Source organism: Salvelinus namaycush, chromosome 20 (assembly GCF_016432855.1).
Source record: "Salvelinus namaycush isolate Seneca chromosome 20, SaNama_1.0, whole genome shotgun sequence".
Taxonomy (NCBI): Eukaryota; Metazoa; Chordata; class Actinopteri; order Salmoniformes; family Salmonidae; genus Salvelinus; species Salvelinus namaycush.
Window position 1 is genome coordinate 14,115,466 of NC_052326.1, and position 18,374 is coordinate 14,133,839.

At 44.4% G+C, this 18,374-nt stretch overlaps 1 protein-coding gene across 2 annotated transcripts in view; it reads left to right on the forward strand.

Annotated features, from left to right (window-relative positions):
* Positions 1-18,374, forward strand: part of LOC120065685 (inositol 1,4,5-trisphosphate receptor type 1-like) — a 133,213-nt gene that overhangs the window by 38,664 nt on the left and 76,175 nt on the right. For both annotated transcript variants that reach the window (XM_039016756.1, XM_039016757.1), the window contains 23 exons: positions 1,345-1,499; positions 8,416-8,515; positions 8,608-8,768; positions 9,076-9,217; positions 9,355-9,513; positions 9,652-9,824; positions 11,618-11,737; positions 11,941-12,135; positions 12,316-12,567; positions 12,685-12,826; positions 12,923-13,076; positions 13,288-13,478; positions 13,684-13,816; positions 14,050-14,104; positions 14,214-14,379; positions 14,599-14,763; positions 14,871-14,942; positions 15,084-15,221; positions 15,431-15,556; positions 15,670-15,870; positions 16,037-16,288; positions 16,487-16,612; positions 16,909-17,037. In XM_039016756.1, the coding sequence (XP_038872684.1) occupies positions 1,345-1,499; positions 8,416-8,515; positions 8,608-8,768; positions 9,076-9,217; positions 9,355-9,513; positions 9,652-9,824; positions 11,618-11,737; positions 11,941-12,135; positions 12,316-12,567; positions 12,685-12,826; positions 12,923-13,076; positions 13,288-13,478; positions 13,684-13,816; positions 14,050-14,104; positions 14,214-14,379; positions 14,599-14,763; positions 14,871-14,942; positions 15,084-15,221; positions 15,431-15,556; positions 15,670-15,870; positions 16,037-16,288; positions 16,487-16,612; positions 16,909-17,037 (3,507 nt within the window). The remainder of the gene's footprint in view (positions 1-1,344; positions 1,500-8,415; positions 8,516-8,607; positions 8,769-9,075; positions 9,218-9,354; positions 9,514-9,651; positions 9,825-11,617; positions 11,738-11,940; positions 12,136-12,315; positions 12,568-12,684; positions 12,827-12,922; positions 13,077-13,287; positions 13,479-13,683; positions 13,817-14,049; positions 14,105-14,213; positions 14,380-14,598; positions 14,764-14,870; positions 14,943-15,083; positions 15,222-15,430; positions 15,557-15,669; positions 15,871-16,036; positions 16,289-16,486; positions 16,613-16,908; positions 17,038-18,374) is intronic.

Sequence of the window (18,374 nt, forward strand, 5' to 3'; positions counted from 1 at the left end):
ACTACTCTATGTCTGTGTTTCATGTGTGAGCTGTGTTTGCTCTGACTTGCCCTATTTACCGCTGCTGATCTACACTTTCAACTCTGTGTTGGATCTTGTTTTTCTTTCCAGGTGGTTGATTCTGTTCCCTTTAACTTCCAGGTACTGTGTCTGTCCTGGTGTGTTTCATCCTCTGAAATACTTCATTGATGAATTGAGAGATTCTTTAACCATGATTTAATAGCGAATTCACCCTCTTGAAGAGAGCTCAACTAAATCTTGGTCTGACTTCCTTAATTCGGGTCTCTCCATACAAGCCACTGTTTGTGTGTAGTGTAGTTTTGAGTAGTTCTTATGAAAACCATTTTCGATCATCACATTTTGAAGATTTTTCTGCATATTCTGAAAGGAGAGCGTCCACTTGTAATTTAGGTTTACAAATTCAATGGCATTGGCAGTTGTAGTAGATCTTCACTGGATGTCATCATACCATATTCTCTGTGTATGGTACTGGAGCTCCGCCATAGATGGCAGTAGAAAACCATCTATTACTCTGTGTGGAGTGTGTCTATGGAGGGAATATGCCAAAGAAACATGATCTTCTGTGGTAGAATCCAGGGTCTGTCTGTCTTTCCATAGTTTGATTCAGTTTCCTTCTTATTGAATTGCATTCATAAAAACTCACTTATTATATAAGCCCTTAGCCTAGATTAGTGGTTCCCAAACTTTTTCACTCGGGGGGGGCCCTCCTTCCATCATTGGGGAACATTCCGCAAATGTTTTTATTTATAGATTTATATATCATATAAATCTAAATGCATTCTGAATTGAATTAGCCTTTAGATCAGTCAACTTGACAGGATGCGTCAACAACACATTAGCTCTTCTAAAATTGGAAAAGGTCTCTGAGTTGGCGTAACTCCCATCTCAACGTAACTTCTTGCTCAGTCCTCATCTGAGTGGTACTGATGAGTACAGCTAATACAAGGAGAGATGTGTTGGTTTGTGTATTTGTCTTGGGGGATGGAGGAAAAGAGGGAGTTAGGTTAGTCAATTATCCCAATATCAGAATAATGATTAACTTGCCTTACTGTACTGTAAAGCTGGAAATTAGAAAATCTCTGACTGCAGTAACCCGAACAATGTTGCAATGCTTTAACTTCTTAATGTGATCCATTGATATAGCACTGATTTTAAGTTATTGTTGCCATGCATAAGTCTTAACTAGAAACAGATTAGAGGAAACATATCTTCATTCCTCATCTGTGTTACACACAGTCACAGTAATATTGAAATGATGAACTGGACTGCTGTGTTGGGACTTCAATATGAACTAACAGTGTCCTCTTTATACTGTACCTCCAGTTGGACTCGGACCATGAGGCCCTGAGAGCGCGTTTGCGAACCCCCCAGGAAAGGGTCATGTACCAACTGGTGTCTGTTCCTGATGGCATGGACATCTCCTCCATCTTTGAGCTGGACCCTACCACCCTGAGAGGTGGGGACTCCCTAGTGCCCAGGTACACAGTCAAATATCACACCTCTCCACACATGCTATACCTGCTATTTTTAAAATTTTACCTTTATTTAACTAGGCAAGTCAGTTAAGAACAAATTCTTATTTTCAATTATGGCCTAAGAACAGTGCCTTTTTCAGGGGCAGAACATCAGATTTTTACCTTGTCAGCTCGGGGATTCGTTTGTACAACCTTTCGGTTACTAGTACAACGCTCTAACCACTAGCCTACCTGCCGCTATGATCTGTCTTTCATCACATCTTCAAACAACCTGGTCTAAATAGCACAGGCGACGCTTGATGCAAATCTGTCTGGTGCCCTCTTTATCCCAACGTTATCCCCACGTGAACCTGTACCGTCAGGTTATTAGGGAGTCCAGGGTTACTAGGAGTCAGGGGAAGTAGTGGGCAGGACTTTATTTCCTCCTGTAGCGGCCGTGTTACAGGCTGCTGCTGCTGCTGACAGTCACGTGTTGACTGGATGGGGCACCCACCCGTGACGCATCTTCATAGAGATGGGGAAGGGACCTCAGGGGTGTCTAATCATGCAGCCTAGTTAGTCTGAGAAACCAAGGAGCAGCCTCTCTGAGCAGTCCTCAGAGAGGACCATTTCAGGGCTATTGTGGGATAGCTAAAGAAATGTTCAATTGTTTGTTCTTTGATGTGAATAGAAGGTTTGCAGGACAGCATAGCTTAGTGGTGCACATGATTCAATTTTAGAACTTTTGTTTTCAAAGTGATCCATAGTTCTAAGATGTCTCCCCATCTACCACAGCAATGTGCTGTTGTGTTTTCTCAAAATCAGTCAGAACTCTGACCTTGCTGAGGTGATACCGGACATTGGCCATTCATTCCACTTTCTGTGTGTGCGTGTGTGTAGGAGGGAGTCCAGTTTGTTTTCTACTATCTAATAATAGTCAGGAAAGTCCCGGTATGGTTTGAAGCAGGAAACCATGGTGATGAGGCAGACTGCAGCACTGCAGGCTTGTTCAGGAGAACCAGAAGATGTTGCAACATGTCTTGATCTAGCCACCTCCCGGTCCCCTAACTAAACACGGAAGCCAGATGTTGAATAACCATCCATCTGCCCCCACACAGAAAACACACCATCATATTTCTCATGAAGTAAACTGCTCTTTCAGACGGCTACTTCCAAATACATGGGAATGATCAGGTTCTGTCCATATACTGTATTACTGCAAATATGGACATCAGACGATGTAATATTAAGGTGTGCTCGATCCAATGTATTTATGAAGCCCTTTTTACATCAGCAGATGTCACAAAGTGCTATACAGAAACCCTGCCTCGAACAACAGGTTTTCTCAACATAAAGTGTCTTAATAGGACATTGGGCCACCACGAGCCAGAACAGCTTCAATGCACCTTGACATAGATTCTACAAGTGTCTGAAACTCTATTGACTGACACACACACACACACACACACACACACACACACACACACACACACACACACACACACACACACTAGTGTGAGTAAAGATGACTAGCTCTCGCATGTGCGCAACAGGGCGTAGATTGCTGACATATCATATGTCTATATTTACCTTTGCTGTGTTCCTTCTTCTTCACCCTTATTGACTGTATCGTGTGCAATGGCAGTGTTTGCTAAAATAACAATAGTGTGGTTGTTTCTGTCACCAGCATCACATCAGATAAGGCCAGCGCCTCTCACTGTAGTGTCAAAGACTGCATTGTGTAATGTTGTCAGGTGCGTGCCTGCCTTCTGGCTACTATTGGCTGCACCCTCCCTCTCGGCTCCTCCTCCCCTCCCTTCCTACCTGAAATCACCCATGTTCTTCAGGACACGAGTAGGCAGGCTGAGCTTTAGGTGTGAGTCATTAGATTGAGCATGGTGGATGGTCTACACAAAGGTAAGCCTGTTAGCCTAATGGGTCATTACGCAACCAGGCCAAGAATACAGCCAGTGTCTGGTGTACTGTCTGCGCCTACGGCCAGAGAAGGTGGATACCAGAGTATGTGAGCGGAGCAGAGCTGAAGGGAGCGACGAGTGCTCAATTTGACTGGAGCACAGAGTGAGATTCCCAAAGGCTGGAGTGTCGGCCTTCTCGCCCCTGCTCCAATTTCGTTCCAATAGCGCTCCAGTAGCGCTCATTTCACGAGCTCAGGGCATGCCCGGCCCAATATGCATTTGTAGTCTGCTTGTGTGCCGCTATACCCCCTTGCTTTAGCTACTGTCATGAAGTTTGCTAAATATTTTCATAAAGAAACTGATAAAACAGATAAGTGCAAAATCAATGTGATTTACAAAGATGAGAACCAAGAGCAAGGGACGGAGTGCGGTGATTTAATGTCCACAACTAAAGAATCGTACTGTATTTATTTCTTTATCTAACTAGGCAAGTCAGTTAAGAACAAATTATTATTATTATCTTCAATGACAGTCTAGGAATAGTGGGTTAACTACCTTGTTCAGGGGCAGAACAACAGATTTTTATCTTGTCAGCTCGGGGATTCGACCTAGCAACCTTTCGGGTTACTGGTCCAAAGCTCTAACCACTAGGCACCCTGCCACCCCATATCCTGAAATCGTGATGGTGTAGCCTACTTACTACGTGCACGTGCTAAAAGAAAGGAACGAGGTGGGTAGCTAATTAAGTGTCATTTATAATCAAAAACAATCTGATCTCTTAAAAGTTTCCTTCATTTTTGTTATTTTAACTATACAATAGGCCATAATTGATTTTGGCCCAATAGGTCTGGCATATTCCAACTTTCAATGAGCTTTCCGTTTTGATTGGGTTATTTTGCCTAAAAACCTTTAGGCCTACCTAATAAATATATATATATATATAACATTTTTGCTTATGGAATATCTACAGAGGCCCATTATCAGCAACCATCACTCCTGTGTTCCAATGGCACGTTGTGTTAGCTAATCCAAGTTTATTATTTTAATTGGCTAATTGATCATTTGAAAACCCTTTTGCAATTATGTTAGCACAGCTGAAAACTGTTGTTCTGATTAAAGAAGCAATAAAACTGGCCTTCTTTAGACTAGTTGAGTATCTGGAGCAACAGCATTTGTGCTTTCGATTACAGGCTCAAAATGGCCAGAAACAAAGACCTTTCTTCTGAAACTCGTCAGTCTATTCTTGTTCTGAGAAATAAAGGCTATTCCATATGAGAAATTGCCAAGAAACTGAAGATCTGGTACAACGCTGTGTACTACTCCCTTCACAGAACAGCACAAACTGGCTCTACCAGAATACAAAGAGGAGTGGGAGGCCCCGGTGCACAACTGAGCAAGAGGACAAGTACATTAGAGTGTCTAGTTGGAGAAACAGATGCATCACAAGTCCTCAACTGGCAGCTTCATTAAATAGCACCCGCAAAACACCAGTCTCAACATAAACAGCGAAGAGGAGACTCCGGGATGCTTGCCTTCTAGGCAGAGTTCCTCTGTCCAGTGTCTGTGTTCTTTTGCCCGTCTTAATATTACATTTTTATTGGCCAGTCTGAGATATGGCTTTTTCTTTGCAACTCTGCCTAGAAAGCCAGCATCCCAGAGTCGCCTCTTCACTGTTGACGTTGAGACTGGTGTTTTGCGGGTACTATTTAATGAAGCTGGCAGTTGAGGACTTGTGAGCCAGTCAGTTGGTTATTGACACGTTTTTCCAACACTTTTGAACAACATTGCAAAATATAAATTATTTCATAGTTTTGATGTCTTATTCTTCGATGTAGAAAATAGTAAAAATAAAGAAAAGCCTTGAATGAGTATGTGTTCTAAAGCTTTTGACCGGTAGTGTGTGTGTGTGTGTGTGTGTGTGTGTGTGTGTGTGTGTGTGTGTGTGTGTGTGTGTGTGTGTGTGTGTGTGTGTGTGTGTGTGTGTGTGTGTGTGTGTGTGTGTGTGTGTGTGTGTGTGTGTGTGTGTGTGTGTGTGTGTGTGTGTGTGTGTGTGTGTATATGTATGTATGTATGTATATATATATATATCAGCCTGGTAAGAGTGGCCAGAAAGGTGTTTAGCATCTCCAGTGGCTCTGCAAGCGCTGAGATGATATTCTCCGCTGTTGGTCTGCTCTCCCTGCACCGTCGGAATGAGCCTTAAGCCACAGACTCTGGACAAACTGCTGTTTCTAAAAATGAATTCAAAGGCACTGTAGACTGAGTCTAATAAGGCATTTTTCATTTAATTTGTATTTAATTCTAAGTAAGTCACAGGGCTATATGTGCAATTTATAGACTAAAATGAGTTAACACAATGAAATGTTGTTTAAAATGCTGAGCGCCTAATGACCCTGACTCCTACCAGACTACTGTGTCGTACTCGCAAATACTTCACAATGTATTTCTTTGTAGGCTATAGCCGTGAGATAATTGAAATAATATAGCCTAGATAATTCATTTCTTTTTTAGGCTCCCTGTCTGCCTCCTGACCTATTTAGAGTGTTTATTTGCAGTTTAATATGACATGTAGCCTATCTGAAATTTTGAGCGCTTCTTACGTTCACCTTTTTCATGTTTATTCAAATACTTTTCATTCAAATCTTATGGTTTGGTTTCAGTAATTCAAAACCAAATGGTAGGTCCAGTTAGCCACAAAAATAGATGGGTGTTGGTTAAATTGTGTTTACAATGTAAACATTGTAAATAACAATTTGTTCTTAACTGACTTGCTTAGTTGAATAAAAAATATAAATACAGGGATGGGATATGCCACTGTACTCCAAATGTTACCTTTATCCAAACTGATACATTGGGAAGATTGAAATACTGCTATTTTTTCCGGAAAACTGCCCTTTTCGTCCTCATGCTAGGTAGCAGTAGCTACAGCAGCCTTTATGAATGGCACATCGCGTTGAACAACAAAGAAGCTGTTTGGCTGACACTGGTGTTTTGGCACACAAAACATCAAAGTATTTGTATTTTGGAACTAGATTTTCATACATCTTGTTTGAGGATGTTACAGAAAGTCATCACACCCACTAGTGGTGAGAGCCCACTCTAAACGTTATTACCATCATCTATAACTAAGTTGGTTTTAGGTTGTTTGAACAACCAATTGATATACAGGACCAGTCAAAAGTTTGGACACACCTACTCATTTAAGGGTGTTTCTTTATTTTTACTATTTTCTACATTGTAGAATAATAGTGAAGACATCAAAACGATGAAATAACACATGGAGTCATGTAGGAACCAAAAAAAGGTTAAACAAATCAAAATATATGTTATATTTGAGATTCTTCAAAGTAGCAACCCTTTGCCTTGATAGATTTGCACACTGTTGTCATTCTCTCAACCAGCTTCACCTGGAATGCATTTTCAACAGCCTTGAAGGAGTTTCCACATATGATGAGCACTTGTTAGCTGCTTTTCCTTCACTCTGTGGTCCAACTCATCCCAAACCTTCTGAATTGGGTTGAGGTCGGGTGATTGTGGAGGTCAGGTCATCTGATGCAGCACTCCATCACTCTCCTCCTTCTTGGTCAAATAGCCCGTACACAGTCTGGAGGTGTGTTGGGTCATTGTCCTGTTGAAAAACAAATGATGATCCTACGAAGCGCAAACCAGATGGGATGGCATATCGCTGCAGAATGCTGTGGTAGCCATGCTGGTTAGTGTGCCTTGAATTCTAAATAAATCACAGACAGTGTCACCAGAAAAGCACCCCCACACCATCACACCTCCTCCTCCATGTTTCACGGTGGGAACCACACATGCAGAGATCATCCGTTCATCTTCTCTGCATCTCACAAAGACACAGCGGTTGGAAACAAAAATCTCAAATTTGGAGTCATCAGACCAAAGGACAGATTTCCACCGCTCTAATGTCCATTGCTCGTGTTTCTTGGCCCAATCAAGTCTCTTCTTATTATTGGTGTCCTTTAGTAGTGGTTTCTTTGCCGCAAATCAACCATGAAGGACTGATTCATGCAGTCTCCTTTGAACAGTTGATGTTGAGATGTGTCTGTTTCTTGTGTCTGTTACTTGAACTCTGTGAAGCATTTTTTTGAACTGCATTTTCTGAGGCCAGTAACTCTAATGAACTTATCCTCTGCAGCAGAGGTAACTCTGGATATTCCTTTCCTGTGGTGGTCCTCATGAGAGACAGTTTCATCATAGCGCTCGATGGTTTTGCGACTGCACTTGAAGAAACTTTCAAAGTTCTTGAAATATTCTGGATTGACTGACCTTCATGTCTTCAAGTAAAGTAATAAAGGAAGTCCATAATACGGACTTGGTCTTTTACCAAATATGTCTATTTTCTGTATACCAGTTCTACCTTGTCACAACACAACTGATATGCTCAAACGCATTAAGAAGGAAAGAAATTCCACAAATTAAGTATTAACAAGGCACACCTGTTAATTGAAATGCATTCCAGGGGATTACCTCATGAAGCTGGTTGAGAGAATGCCAAGAGTGTACAAAGCTGTCATCAAGGCAAAAGGTGGCTAATTTGAAGAATCTCCTGTCCTGACTCAGGCATCTATGACCATGCAGAGTCACCATGCACGGTTGTATACAGTTGAGCTCTTGCATCAAGAGCAGATTCTGAGAAATTGAGTGACGTATGTTATTGAGCGTCCCATTCTGTCCTCACAGGGCTTGGTTTAATAAGACAACATTTTTTTCCCATCCAAGTTGAAAGAGCATTACAGACTAAACACAGCTGGTATTCCCTAGTAATCCCAAATACTTCTGCAAACAATATAAATGTTTAAACAAAGTTCACCTTTCAAGGCTACTTACTGTAAGGTTGACACCGGGGGAAAAAATCACCTGAAGAATTACTATCCACAAACATAATTTTGCATGTAAAAGGCCTCTTAGTAGAATTATCATAGAGGTAGACTAGTATAGTGGACTGTTGTTGTTTTTTGTGTTGGTGCGGTCCTCTGAGTTGCTCTGTCCTGTTCCCTCAGGAACTCTTTTGTGAGGCTCAGGCACCTCTGCACCAACACATGGGTCCACAGCACCAACAACCCCATTGACAAGGAGGAGGAGAAGCCTGTCATGTTACGGGTGAGTGGCTGGGAAGGATACTAGTGTGTGACCTTTGATCGGACTTGTAAAATCTATTTATTCAAAGTATGTTTTACACGTCGTTCTTTTAGATTGGCACATCAGCGGTTAAAGAAGACAAAGAGGCCTTTGCCATAGTGCCTGTCCCCCCAGCGGAAGTCAGAGACTTAGACTTGGCCAACGATGCCAGTAAAGTGTTGGCATCCATTGCTGGCAAACTGGAGAAGGGCACTATAACACAGAATGAGAGGAGGTAAAGTGTGTGTTTGAAACAGATGCCGGCAGTAACCTTTTGACCTACTGTATTACATTTTTGTAAATATCTGGTAGGTTGAAAGTCATTTTAGAAGATTGCTGTTGGCCTTTTAACATTTTTAAGTATTATTTTTCATGTTGAGATGTGTCATCGTTTTAAGGTCCACCGGGTATTCCATAGTTTTTCTCTTTTAGCTATTGTCCGTGGCTCCTCTCTCTAGAGAGGCTGGCTGTAGGAGTCGGTGTTATCTGGGATCCTGGTGGAACCATTCATTCCTCTCTGGCCCTGTCTCTCTGGTCTCCAGGTTTGTCACTAAGCTACTGGAGGACCTGGTCTTCTTCGTGTGTGACATCCCCAACACTGGCCAGGACGTGCTGGAGATCATGGTCAACAAGCCCAACAGAGAGAGACAGAAACTCATGAGGGAGCAGAACATCCTCAAACAGGTACAGCTCATTCCGTGGTAGTATCGTCTACTTTGGGCTTGGGGTACTTATGATAGTCAATGTTAAGTTGACCTCCCCACATTGTCAATTTGAGTGTCGCAATTTAAATGACATATGGAATCCATATCCCTCTTTAGATTTTCAAACTTCTCCAAGCCCCGTTCACGGACAGTGGGGATGGTCCTATGCTGCGATTGGAAGAGCTTGGTGACCAGCGCCATGCCCCCTTCAGGCACATCTGCAGGCTCTGTTACCGGGTATTACGGCACTCCCAACAAGACTACAGGAAGAACCAGGTCGGTGGGCAGAACTGATTGATTGCATCGATCAACTCAGACACACAGAAGAAATGTGCTAGCTAAAAGGCTAAATATACTTAACCTGTTAGTTGTGCATTAGAATGGTCCTGACCCTCACTGACTCCCCCTCCACAGGAGTACATAGCCAAGCAGTTCCGCTTCATGCAGAAGCAGATAGGCTACGACGTTCTGGCTGAGGACACGATAACTGCCCTGCTCCACAACAACCGCAAGCTTCTGGAAAAACACATTACGGCCGCAGAGATCGACACCTTTGTCACCCTGGTCAGGAAGAACCGGGAGCCCAGGTGAGACCAAGAGGACGGGGCAATAGGATGGTGGCATGCCATGGGCCTGATTCAGAAGGTTGTCTGTGGGTGGAAGTTTGTTTATACAGCACCAGCCAGGGAATGTAGTAGATGTAGATGTATTCAAATGTATGCATGAGGGTATCAGAGGATGGGATTGTTTTGGACCCTGGCACTGGAGGTAATTGCTGTCATTAGTGCTGTCGAGCTCCAGTCTTGTGCTGCTGGCGATATGAGAACCATGCTGATCCAAGGGTCTGGATAAAGGGGGCTTTTATTGGGGTCTGATGGAGCTGGGAGGGGGACTGTGTCGGGACTGGAGCCTTCTGTTTCCAGCAGCACAGGGCTGTAGCAGGTCACAGAGCCTGAATAAGCCTACTCTGGGAGCCTGTACTGTGGATACTGGCTAGTGCACTGTTGTACACCCTGTAGTTTTCAAGTTTTAATGTCACATGCCTTTCAAATCCCAATATTGCAAGGATCAATAACAATGTATTATTAGAAAAAAACACAAGAATATGAAATACACAATGAAATAAGTGCTCACCCCTCCGTTTCCTGTAGTCCACGATCAGCTCCTTGGTTTTGCTGACGTTGAGGGAGAGGTTGTTGCTCCGGCACCACACTGCCAGGTCACTAACCTCCTCCCTAATAGGCTGACTCATTGTCGCCGGTGATCAGGCCTACCACCGTCATGTTATCAGCGAACTTGATAATTGTGTTGGAATCGTGCGTGGCTACACTTTCGTGGGTGAACAGGGAGTACAGGAGGGGACTAAGCACACACCCCTGTGGGGCCCCTGTGTTAAGGGTCAGCGTGGCGGAGGAGATGTTGTCTACCCTTACCACCTGGGGTCGGCCCGTCAGGAAGTCCAGGTTCCAGTTGCAGAGGGAGGTGTTCAGACCCAGAGTCCTAAGCTTGGTGACGAGCTTGGAGGGGACAATGGTGTGTAGTCAATGAACAGCATTCTCACATAGGTATTCCTCTTATCTAGGTGGATGAGGGCAGTGTGGAAAAATTGAGATCGCGTCATCTATGGATCTGTTGGGGTGGTATGCAAATTGGAGTGGGTCTAGGGTGGCTGAGATGGTGGAGTTAATGTGTGCCATAACCAGCCTCTCAAAGCACTTCATGATTACAGAAGTGAGTGCTACAGGGCATTAGTCATTGTGGCATGAAGCCTTAGAATTCTTAGGAACAGGAAGGATTGTGGTCATTTTAAAACGTGGGAATTACAGACTGGGGCATGGAGAAGTTGAAAATAACTGTGAATATGCTTGCCAGTTGTTCTGCGCATGCCCCTAGAGCGCACCCTGGAGTACCATCGGGGCCCACAGCCCTGCGGGTGTTGACCTGATTAAAGACCCTTCTCACGTCGGCCTCAGAGAGCGAGATCACCCAATCCTCACACCCGGCTCAATGTTGTCAAAGCGTGCATGCAAGGAGTTTGTCTGCTAGAGAGGCATCGTTGGGCAGGGTTGGGTCTTCCTTTGTAATCGTTATTGGAATGTAGCCCCTGCAACATGAGGCGGGCGTCTGTGTATTATGATTCGACCTTATTCCTAAATTGTCCTTTTGCTCGTTTGTTGACTCTGCGGAGGTCATAGCGGGACTACTTCTTCCTGTCTTCGGCCATAGCATCAAGGTTGTCTACGGTAGCTCTGTGTGCGGTAGCCCTATTCTTCAGTTTACCACCAACGTCAGTGTTAATCTGTTGGGGTGGTGTATGCCTCCTCCTAGGCAGCTGGACCTGTATGTTGACTATCCCCTTCTCTTTGACCCTCATCTCCAGGTTTCTGGACTACCTGTCTGATCTGTGTGTGTCCATGAACAAGTCCATCCCAGTGACTCAGGAGCTCATCTGTAACGCCGTGCTGGACCCATCCAATGCAGACATCCTCATCGAGACTAAGTAAACCCCACTAAAAACATGATCGTGGGTGCGCGCATGTTTGAACATTATACTGATGCTTTCTAATTAGATTGGCTCCAATATAGTGTTATTAGTAATGCTGTTGATTATGAAAACAAAGACTGACGCGTGTTTCAGTATTCATTGTTTTCGGCAGTTACTTTGCACTATGTTGACTGTCTGTTTTATTTGCCGCCGACCAGGCTAGTTCTGTCGCGCTTTGAGATTGAGGCTGTAACAATGGGGGAGAATCCCATAGAGACGGAGGAGGACGAGGAGGAGGTGTGGCTCTTCTGGAGGGACAACTGCAAGGAGATCAGGAGCAAGAGTGTCAGAGAGTTGGCCCAGGACGCCAAGGAGGGCCAGAAGGAGGACCAGGAGGTGGTCAGCTACTACAGGTCAGGGTTTAGCACCTTACAGTGTTCAGAAGGAGTTAAGGTTGGATTATGGGTGCAATGACATGTTTGGATGTACAGTATGTAAAAGCATATGGGACAGTTTGATTGTCTATGTACATAGTCTGCTTTCAGACTAATACCCCGACCAGATGTTAAAGTATGCTCCTCTCCCCCCTGCAGGTACCAGCTGAATCTGTTTGCGCGGATGTGTCTGGACCGTCAGTACCTGGCCATCAATAAGATCTCTGGCCAGCTAGACGTGGACCTGATCCTGCGCTGCATGTCTGACGAAGACCTGCCCTACGACCTTAGGGCATCCTTCTGCCGCATGATGCTGCACATGCACGTGGACCGCGACCCCCAGGAACAGGTCACGCCAGTCAAGTACGCACGCCTCTGGTCCGAGATCCCCTCCAAGATCGCCATTGACAAGTGAGTGGGGTTTATGAACGTGTTGTTAGGGTCCTATCAGCGATTTTCTGCATTACCTGAGCTCATCTATAGGCTACCTCTGAGTCTTTACACAATAATGTCCTCTCACTTTCTAAGCTACGACAATGATGGGACCACCAGAGATGAGATCAAGGAAAGGTTCTGCCTGACCATGGAGTTTGTGGAGAACTACCTGATGTCTGTGGTGTCTCAGAACATCCCTTTCGACGACAGAGAGAAAAACAAGCTCACCTTCGAGGTAGTTTTCTCTAAAAAAATCACAAAGTGTCAACCAGAGAGAATGTATAATATGGGGAATTATCTCACTTCCGTTTTCAATTTTTTCTGTTAAAAGGTAGTGAACCTGGCAAGGAACCTCATTTACTTTGGCTTCTATAACTTCAGTGACCTGCTGCGACTGACTAAGATCTTATTGAACATCTTGGACTGTGTTCATGTCAGCACCATTTACCCCATTACCAAGCTGGAGAAGGGAGAGGAAAAACAAGGTGAACACCCAACTTCTTCCTGTCTGTCAATTGGTATTGGCTGTTACTGATGTAGTGTAATTGAGGTGCACTCTCTCGCTCTCAATACCCTTCCGTTATATGAGGAATCATGTGGGAGTTAATTAGGTTTGGTTAATGTGTTGTGTGTGAGTATGCACCCCAATTCAACTCTGAGGTGTGTGCGTTTTTGTGTGTATGTGTGTGTCCACAGGCAGTAATGTGATGAAGTCTATCCATGGGGTGGGGGAGCTGATGACCCAGGTGGTCCTTCGAGGGGGGGGCTTCCTCCCTATCACCCCCACCCACCAGCCGGAGGAGGGTGTGGTCAAGACCCAGACAGAGCCGGAGAGGGAGGACATCATGGTGATGGACACCAAGCTCAAGATCATCGAGATCCTCCAGGTAACGTCTGCACCGTCATCTGGCCTTGTATATAGATTTTCTGATGTTGTATCCAAATATCTTGGCTTTGATTTCCCATAGTATCATATACAAATGTGTACAAAATCTAGATGAAGGACATATTTTTCTCAGTATGATTATTCTTGTGGTGAGCTCCGAAGCCTGGTGTTTTAACTAACTGATGTGCTCTGTTCCTGCTCACTAGTTCATTCTGAATGTGCGGCTAGACTACAGGATCTCCTGCCTGCTCTGTATCTTCAAGCGAGAGTTTGATGAGAGTAACCCTCAGGGTGATAATACATTGTCTAGTGCTAGTCAAGATGGAAATAATATGACAGGTCAGCATACTGAAAACCATAGCCTTGCCTTTTCTTTCTTACTGCTTTTACCCTCAAGCTACAGACACTACAGACATAACAGATGCCACATGTCCTTACACCCTTAGTATTTGTATTACATTTTTATTTTCAGATATTTATCAAGTTCATTTGTGGTGTCGATGGTTTCTAAAGTGAAGTATAGCCTTCAAACGGGCTTCACAAGAATGTAAATGCTTCATTTGTTTTGTTAGGGGCTCTAGATTTTGAGAACATAGAAGAGCAGGCAGAGGCAATCTTTGGAGGAAGGTAAACCCTCTCATTTTAAAGCAATGCAGTGTCAGTCTCCGTAAAAGGACTGTTTTTAAGACTGGGATACTCAGTCCCCAGTGTCTGAGCCTGGTGTGTTGTTCTGCAGTGAGGAGAACACCCCTCTGGACCTGGATGACCATGGTGGGAGAACCTTCCTGAGGGTGCTACTGCACCTCACCATGCATGACTACCCTCCCCTGGTGTCTGGGGCCCTCCAGCTGCTCTTCAGACACTTCAGCCAGAGACAGGAAGTCCTCATGGCTTTCAAACAGGTAGGCCTCCGACCAAACCCACAGGTGCCACAGCCACAAGAACTCACAGGTCCACTGTATCAGTTCTCCGCACACTCATCAAGAATCGTATCTTTAGTTAGAAAGGCATCATATGAATGAGCATTAAAGTCATTTGATTTCAAGGCAATTAAAGGCCTAGCTTGCTGTGGAGATTAAACTTAAGTCTAAACTGAGTTATAGCGCTTCCTCTTCCCTTAGGTCCAGCTCTTGGTGACCAGCCAAGATGTGGACAACTACAAGCAGATCAAGTCCGACTTGGACCAGCTGCGCTCCATCGTGGAGAAGTCGGAGCTGTGGGTGTACAAGAGGCAAGGGGACGATGACGGAGGGGACGGACCCTCAGAGTCCGACCATAAAAAGAAGGTATTGCGTCAAAACTTCCCAGCGATTATTGTACATCTCAAGGATTGTTTTTGGAATGCTTCACATGAATATGAACAAGCTCTCATTCTAACACTGTCCATGTGCAGGGGGATTCAGGCGGCTCTGACAAAAAGAAGGAGGAAAGCAACAGCAGTTACAACTACAGGGTTATGAAGGAGGTACCATCTTCTTCATTTTCTCTCATCTCTGAGTTGGTGGTGTAAGGAGTCATTGCCTTCACTCTTTTATGATGTTGTCAGTCATTGGAGATGTATAAGGCAGACAGTCTCTGAGCCCCTTCTCTCTTCCCCTGTGTTCAGATCCTGCTGCGGCTCAGTAAGCTGTGTGTCCAGGAGGGAGCATCGGGGAAGAAGAGTAAGAAGCAGCAGCAGAGACTATTGAGGAACATGGGGGCCCACAGTGTGGTGCTGGAGCTACTGCAGATCCCCTATGAGAAGGTACTGGAGAATATGATGAGCCAGACCTAATACTCTCAACACATCCCTTTATAGACTGACCAAAAAGGCATGAAGAAAACAGTAGAGCATTTATGCCATAGAGTTCTACAGTACATAAGCTTGGTCAATAATTTCATTTGTGGAAGGTTTGAATGATAGCTGCAGCTCTTTGGATGTGTGTTTGCCTGTACTTATGATGAACACTCCAGGGCGAGGACGTCCGTATGCAGGAGATCATGAAGCTGGCTCATGAGTTCCTCCAGAACTTCTGTGCAGGGAACCAGCAGAACCAGATCCTGCTGCACAAGCACATCAACCTATTCCTCAACCCAGGGGTGAGTGTACTTTCCTGGGGAAAGGGTTAGGGCTGGGAGGAACCAGTGGTACTCCATCCTTCCCATACCAATAAGTCCACTAGTTTGATGCTTCTATTTCACCTTCTCTTCAGATTCTGGAGGCAATCACCATGCAGCACGTTTTCATGAATAACTTCCAGCTGTGCAGTGAGATCAACGAGCGCGTGGTGCAGCACTTTATCCACTGCACCGAGACGCACGGCCGCCATGTCCAGTACCTCAAATTCCTTCAAACCATTGTCAAAGCCGAGAACAAGTTCATCAAGAAGTGTCAGGACACCGTCATGGCTGAGGTGGGACACCATAATTACAGTGCACACATGATTCTAATGCAAATCAAATACATTATGCATTTTAGCAATATAAACCTGTTATACTACCCAAACAAAAATGAGTTCAAATCTATATCATGTGTCAGCAGCATCTGATAACTACAGTGTCTGTCTTCCTCCTGCTCAGCTGGTGAACTCGGGCGAGGATGTCCTTGTGTTCTACAACGACCGTGCGTCCTTCCAGACCCTGGTCACGATGATGCGGTCGGAGCGGGATCGTATGGATGAGAACAGCGCTCTGAGGTACCACATCCACCTGGTAGAGCTGCTGGCTGTCTGCACCGAGGGAAAAAACGTCTACACTGAGATCAAGTGTAACTCTCTGCTGCCTTTGGATGACATAGTGAGGGTGGTCACCCATGAGGACTGCATCCCTGAGGTGAGTGATTGACCGAAGAGCTAAAAGGCATGCATTGGTAGTCTACTGAAATGATAAAGAGCCTGGTGTACATGTTGTATTCATGTGACTCATTTGAACATTTGCTTCTTGCAGCAAGTTAAATGACCATTCTGGGCTCTTGAGATAATTCTGTACTTAGGAATGAACAACTTCATAGGTGCCTAACTTTTTCTCCAGGTGAAGATAGCCTACATCAACTTCCTGAACCACTGCTACGTGGACACAGAGGTGGAGATGAAGGAGATCTACACCAGCAACCACATGTGGAAGCTCTTTGAGAACTTCCTGGTGGACATCTGCAGGGTAAACAAACACACATCACCTCTCTTCCATATCTGATGGCTAGTCAACAGACATGCTGGTGACATGTTACTGAGACCTTGTTGATAGTCTGCTGAGCATTCTACAGGGAGACTCTCAAAATAAAGTTAGCCTTATATGTTCTCCTGGGAGTGAGATCACAGCGTGGAGTAACAATATTATATCCTCCTTCCTGTGAGGATCCAGGAAGTGTGATCCAGTGAATGCTCACCCATTACCCACGTCTGTCTGGTGAGTGAGTCAGGTTAACCTTGGTTGTCCGTGTCTGCTGTCTGTAGGTGTGCAACAACACCAGTGACAGGAAGCATGCAGACACGGTTCTGGAGGGTTACGTGACAGAGACAGTCATGAGCATCGTCACCACCTTCTTCAGCTCGCCCTTCTCTGACCAGAGCACCAGTCTGCAGGTAACCATGTCCACCGTAACATATAACACTAAATAAAAGCAGTTGAATGGTGGATATTCTACGCTGTTGGGTGAAATCTGGTCATCAATCATTTTCTGTTGATAGTGATCTGTGTTAACTTATCATTTTCTAAAAGGCATTAATGAATTCCTCGTCTGTGTGGAAGAAACATTATCCCCAAAGGCTCTACACTGACAGTTAACATGTAATATATGACATATTGCTTCAAATAGCTGGCACGTCAGGTGTATGTAAGTATGAGTAAAAGTCCCACTGTAATTGGTTTTCCATCCCCTGGGTCTGTTCCTTACCAGCAGTCATAGAGTAGCCAGACGTTTCCTCAATGACTGGTCTTCACAGAACTGAGTCAGCACCTTCCAAGAATTCTTTACAGATGGTGTGTGCAAATGCTTTAGAATCCTCCCTTCAGTTCCTTCCCAGATCTTTAAGCTTGTTTTCACAAGATACCTGGGATGTGTTTGCTGGGATATAATTGCAAATGTCACGTAATGAATGGTAAATCACTCTGTGGCCTACTATAAATGGTTGGGATGTATGACATGTGGAGGAAAAGACTTGCCCACTTCACTCTAAGGGTTTTACAATCATTCCTGGAGTTGTCTAGTAATACCAATTCCTGTAAGGAACTAGGTTTTTGTTTAGACTTTATTAGGTTTAGTTTCTCTTATAGTCATTTCCACATCCTTTCCAACCCATTTCCTCCACCATCCTACATCCCATTAGACTCAATACACCAGTTAATGTGAACCGCCTAATGATATTCATTCCCTTCTTTCCCATGACAGGCAAGCATTCTGGGAAAGATAACGGAGGTATACAGTATGTTGTGCCGTAGGTTTGTGTGCAGCTGGTTCACAGGGTGTTGTTTGGTCCTGGTGGTAGCGGTGATACTGTATGTATTAGACATTGGTCTAGTAGTAGTTGGGACCTGAGCTGATTCTGGTGATAACCAACAGGCATACTAGAAGTGTTAGACCCTCTTACATATACTGTATGTTATAGCACTTTTACAGTACATACTGTTAAAGGTTCGAGAATTGTACGGGCAAACAGGAAAAAACGCTTTGAAACGTAAATAAACGTTCATGTGATACTTTCTCGGTTTCAAAGGTTTTCTCTGATTTCTTCTTGCTGAACATGACTCAATTTGTGTCTGATGGCACCCTCACGTTGGGGAAACTGGGTTCTAGAAATATGGTCTGTGATAAACCACAAAAGCCTTTGTTGATCACTGCTGGGGATTTTAGCTTTGTTTAATGTGCAGCTTCTGACTTGTCTTTTGACGTCTTTTCTCCTCTCATATCTACTGTCTTTAC